This window comes from Vulpes lagopus, chromosome 10, assembly GCF_018345385.1.
Source record: "Vulpes lagopus strain Blue_001 chromosome 10, ASM1834538v1, whole genome shotgun sequence".
Taxonomy (NCBI): Eukaryota; Metazoa; Chordata; class Mammalia; order Carnivora; family Canidae; genus Vulpes; species Vulpes lagopus.
The window spans coordinates 66,925,406-66,930,824 of record NC_054833.1 but is presented as its reverse complement, the minus strand read 5'-3'; the positions used below and the strand labels follow the sequence as shown (position 1 = coordinate 66,930,824).

General features: G+C 54.1%; 1 protein-coding gene across 4 annotated transcripts in view; it reads right to left on the bottom strand.

The window, feature by feature from the left end:
• The window catches only part of SLC47A2 (solute carrier family 47 member 2), a 30,897-nt gene that overhangs the window by 7,772 nt on the left and 17,706 nt on the right, over positions 1-5,419 (bottom strand). For 2 of the 4 annotated variants that reach the window (XM_041770135.1, XM_041770138.1), the window contains 4 exons: positions 4,642-4,774; positions 4,470-4,564; positions 3,545-3,647; positions 553-2,113 (listed from right to left, as the gene is read on the bottom strand). In XM_041770135.1, coding sequence (XP_041626069.1) covers positions 1,893-2,113; positions 3,545-3,647; positions 4,470-4,564; positions 4,642-4,774 — 552 coding nt within the window. In that variant the 3' untranslated portion in view covers positions 553-1,892. Of the gene's footprint in view, positions 1-552; positions 2,114-3,544; positions 3,648-4,469; positions 4,565-4,641; positions 4,775-5,419 lie in introns of those variants that run through there. The other 2 variants (XM_041770136.1, XM_041770137.1) reach the window with 2 other exon arrangements.

The window sequence follows — 5,419 nt, the reverse complement described above, 5'->3', positions numbered from 1 at the left end:
CTGGTATGAAGTTTAATAACATTCTTAGCATGGAACCTCTTATGCCCTGTCGGAGACAATTCTTTGGCTCTAACTTTTCCCCCAACTACCAATCCATTTTTTGCCTTAATCTATCACAGGTAGTATTTATCAACTTTAAGTCTTGCTTTCTCACTTAAATTCTTTTTTTTTTTTTTAAATTTTTTTTTTTAATTTCTATTTATGATAGTCAGAGAGAGAAAGAGGCAGAGACAGGCAGAGGGAGAAGCAGGCTCCATGCACCGGGAGCCCGACGTGGGATTCGATCCCGGGTCCCCAGGATCGCGCCCTGGGCCAAAGGCAGGCGCCAAACCGCTGCGCCACCCAGGGATCCCTCTCACTTAAATTCTTAGCGAAGATTTCTCTTTCTGTCATTTGTGTTTTTTTTCTAAACAGAGGAAGAGGTGGGGGGAGGGGCAGAGGGAGTAGAAGAAAGATTCTCCAAGCTGACTCCACGTGGAGCACAGAGCCCACACAGGGCTGCATCTCATGACCCTGAGATCATGACCTGAGCCGAAATCAAGAGTCAGATGCTTAACTGAGCCACCCAGGCGCCCCTGTTTTTATTTTTTAAAATGCCTATATAGTAAATAGGTTTTTTTCAACAACACCCTCCTATCTCCATTTGCTCATCTAAAGCAAGCTTTTCTGTAAGCCTGTTCCCAGAACACTAACCCCATAAGGTTTTACACAAAAGTTGATCCCGCTACCCATCCTGTCTACCAGGATTCATAAAGCACTGGAGCATCTTAAAGGATCCAAGGCCATAGAACCTTTGCAATGCTGGTGTGGGTTGTTGCCCAAACTTACTTGGCCGTGAAAGCCTTTTGTCTGAATACCCTTTAACCTTAGAACACATTTGGGGAAATGACATTATTTTCCTGTGCTCTGTTCCCAGTCGTTCTGTTTGGTTGCCAGCAGTTCAGTGAGGTATGTGTATCCCAGACGAGGATACCCGCCTTCCTGGGAGTGGGAGACCTCGAGTATCACCAGGTCCTAAATACCACATGGATTCACGTTGACTCTTTGAAACCGGGATGACATTCTATGGGTCCATTTTTTCTATGGGCTTTGATGCAGAAACTCATTTTGTGAACGTGTTTATAGCTACTGATGCCGAAGGGACTGAGGGGAGGCCAGGTTGCCCTCCATTCTGGATGGTGACACACAGCCTGATGTGGAGAGCCTGAGGATGTTGGGCAGGTCCCAGGCCTCCAGGAAGAGTGTCCTAGAATTTGGGTTAGCGTTGCCTTCCATCCCGAGGCTGTTGTGGCCAGGCCATCTGGGTTTTGCTGTCCTTGTTTATAGCTGATCACTGCTGGAAGAACAAGTGTTTCTCAAGGTCTGTGTTCAGCGCGATGAGGACGGAATGAAGGGTGAGGGGAGAGGCAAAGGAGGGTCCGTGGATCTGCCTCGTCGGGGTTTCACGGCTCCCAGATCTGCAGGGGTTTGTGGGGGCAGGGGCGCCGGGGGTCATGGTGCACTGGGCTTCCCTGGGCAGGGCCCCCCGGCCCCCTTCTCAGAGCCTCACAAAGGCCTTGTGAACAGACCTGGGCATCAGAGTCTCCTAGGAGATACATAATTTTTAATTGGGTAGGGGTGTTTTCGGTCTTCGTGTTTTGATTTGCAAACTCCTAGTTTGAAGCCTCTCTGACTCTCCTTGGTCAGCTGATGGCTGCTTAAAGAGCAGAGGCAAAAAAGCCAATTTGACAGACCTGGTGTGTCACAAGAATTGCCGGCTGTAGACCTTTTTTGTAAGTGTGGTCAAAGTATCCACCCACACTGCATCACGTGGGTGCTGTTGGAGGGGGCCCACTGTGTGCGCAGGTGGGGACGGCCACTCCTGGCCCCCTTTCTGTCTCCCAGCTGCGTGGCTAGTGTCTGGTGGTCAGGAGCCTGATGACCAGGCCCACCGTCAGCATGGCTGATGCCACGACCAGAGCAGCCCCACGGCGGATGACCAGCTGTTTCGCCGACAATATGCTGGCCGGTGCTGAAAGGGCATGGGCTGCTTCTGGGGTCCTGAAGAGGTCCAGGTGGCACTCGGGCCTTGAATACGTCATCAGGGTGATGCCAGGGGAGCTACCCGTAGCCACTGCAAACAGGAGCAAACTTAGCAGGACTGGGGGGTTGGGAGAGGGCTGTGGCCTTAGGATCAGGAAGCCTCGGGCCCCACAGGTGGCTCAGCGGTTGAGTGGCTACCTTCGGCTCAGGGCGTGATCCCGTGTTCCCGGGATTGAGTCCCATGTCAGGCTCCCTGTGGGGAGCCTGCTTCTCTCTCTGCCTGTGTCTCTGCCTCTCTTTCTCTCTGTCTCATGAATAAATAAATAAAATCTTAAAAAAAAAAAAAAAAAGCCCAGCTGCATTCATGATGCTGGGTGACAGTGAATAGACCTCTGTGCCTTACAACAGAAAAGACTGGCCCAGGAGAAAAACACCAACCTCATCTACTCACAGCAGGATCAGAGGAGGCAATTATTTGGCAAGACATCTCAAAACGTGAGTTTGGCACAGAAATAGTTACTGCTAAATTGACATTAATGTGGGATACCTGGGTGGCTCAGTGGTTGATCATCTGCCTTCAGCTCAGGTCCTGATACTGGAGTCCTGGGATCGAGTCCCACATTGGGCTCCCCACAGGGAGCCTGCTTCTCCCTCTGCCTGTGTCTCTGCCTCTCTCTGTGTGTCTCTCATGAATAAATAAAAAATCTTTTTTAAAAAGTTGACATTAATATGTTCCTACCTGAGCCTCTCCTTGTGATGACAAGTGATACATCAAGTGTCACCTTCACACACATCTAACGAGCACACGTTAAATGCTTAGTCGGACCTGGCTGTCATCTCGTGACACTCGAAGCTCCCAGAGTTTTGACCAGCTAGCTCCCTACTGTACTGATGAAGGCAGAGCCCAGGACAGGATGAGGTCACCGAGGTGAGTGTAGTGTCTGGGTGATGTATGTGCAAGCCCAGCACTCCACACCTGCCTGGCCCTAGGAGAGCACCTGTGCCTCGAGCCAAGGCCCTCACTTCATCAGAGAGACCCTGGATAGAAGCCAGAGGTTCCCACCTGTCCTATGGGGTACAGAGAGGTAGGTAGGGCAGGGGAAGGGCCCCCCAGCCAGCAGGCCCAGCCAGGCTGCTATGGACCAGGATGTGGCCTCCTGCCCTGGGCTGGTGTTCAGTGAGGAGAAGGGGCTCCAGGGCCTGACTCTTCTTACCCTTTCTGGTTGTGGGACCACGGGGAAGACACTGAAGCACTCAACCTGCCTTCCTCATCCAAGAATGGGGCTGCAGCTCACTACCTCACAAGGCTAAGGATGTGAAGTACTTCGTGCAGAGCCTGTTAAATCCGAGGTAGTAGCGCCATCCTCCTGATACTTAGGACATTGTATCCGTGCCAAGAGGAAGAACAGCAGCTTGGGCTTGCACTGTTCCCACTTTTGCCCAAGGCCCACATGCAGGGCAGCCAGGGGCGGGGTGTCACCAGCATGGTGTGTGCCTGGCAGAAGTGCCGTGACCACATTACCTGAGGATGTGACAGCCTTCGCAGGCCCGGGTCTGGGGGCCGTGCTCACCGTGCTCACCGCACCATTGGGGCTCTGCGGCAGCAGCCCCGCATGCTTCTGAGCCTGCAAGAGCAAGAGCTCGCCTGGGTCAGCCTGTCAGCCCTCCAGATCACCACCGGCCTCATCAGTGCCCTGCCTTAAAACATCATAAGCTCAGGGCACCTGGGTGGCTCAGTGCTTAAGTGTCTGCCTTCTGCCCAGGTCATGATGCCAGGGTCCTGGGATCAAGTCTTGCATCCAACTCCCTGCTCATTGGGGAGCCTGCTTGTGCTCTCTCACTCTCTTTCAAATAATTAAAAAAAAAATACCATTGTAAGCTAAAGCAGTGCACGTTCATATAGTCTTTGAGAGTGGGGGCTTCAAGGTGGTGGTGTATAAAATCTGTGTATTTATGCACGGTCTTGGATGCCGAGATGATCTGATCCACACGAAGGCAGAGCCATGCCCTGCTGGGATTCGGGATCTTTGCGAGAAACCTTCCCCCACCACCTGCTGCCTCCACCCCCGGCTCTGCCTTAAGACTGAGCTGGGTGCCTTTACTGTGTCTGAGAAGCAAATGCTGGCCTGCCCTATTTTTTTTTTAAGAATTTATTCATTTATTCATAGACACACAGAGAGAGGCAGGCTCCCTGCAGGGAACCTGATGCAGGACTCGATCCCGGGACACTAGATCACGCCCTGAGCCAAGAGCAGACGCTCAACCGCTGAGCCACCCAGGCGTCCCTCTGCTTCTCCTTGTAATCGGAGAGCGTACCTCCAGGGGCCGGTCACCACGGGGCCCCTCCGTGCCCCCCGCAGCTTACCCCACGGACCCCCGCTCCGAGCGCTCCTGGGCAGCAGGCAGTGCCCCCCATCCCCCGCCAGGCCGGCGCCCACCCCGCTCACCTCCTCGGCAGCTAGCTTCCAGTCCATGCGGGCCGTGTAGACAGCGAAGGCGGCGGCTGCCAGGAGGCCGCAAGCCAGCATGCCCAGCCAGAGGCCTGCGGGAGACAAGCCACGGTGGGGACGGGGGCCCAGGGCTCCCGGGACCCTCCCCACCTTCCCTCGCAGCACCTACCCATGATTCTCATTCTGACCACAAAGGTCAGAACGATGCCCAGAGGGAGGCCGATGACGTAGTACATGACTGCGTTCGCAATGGCTCCGAAGGCCTGTTTGCCGGTTCCCCTCAGGACTCCCCCGTAGACGCACTGGGAGGGGAGGCGGAAAGGGGGAGAGGCGGGTGTGCGGCTGGCAGCAGGCCGCCTGCCTCGGGCTCTTTCCCAGGCCACTCGTGTTGCAAGGCCTCTTTTCACTCCGCCCCGGGACAGCCCTCTGTCCCCTTCTGTGGGGAGACCGAGTCAGGGCGAGTCGCCTGGCCACGGTTGCACAGAATAGCTGTGTTGTGAACACAACCCCAGAGGCGCACCCTGCCTCCCCTCTTCACCTCCACGCGTGACTTCCTCTCTAGAAGTCAAGGTAGCACTGGCGACCACCCACCAGCTGGTCTGGGAGACTAGACCGCCGTCACACAGAGTTGTGTTCACAGAGTTGTGTTGCGCTTCTTTCCCACCGCTGCCCTAGCAAGTTACTGTAAATTAGCGACATAGAACAAGACACGCATACTGTGTTCTGGTTCTGGAGATGACAAGTCTTGCATATAATCCAAGATCATCTCCCCAGCTCAAGATCTTTAATTTAATCACGTCTGCAAAATCCCCTCATGCCACATGACATGGACAGGGCCAGGGATTAGGATGTAGCTATCTTTTGGGGCCCGTTATTCTGAGTACAGCACATGACAAGCAGAGGTGTCATCTGTTCCGGGAGAGATGTGCAGCCCTGGCTCACTGCTG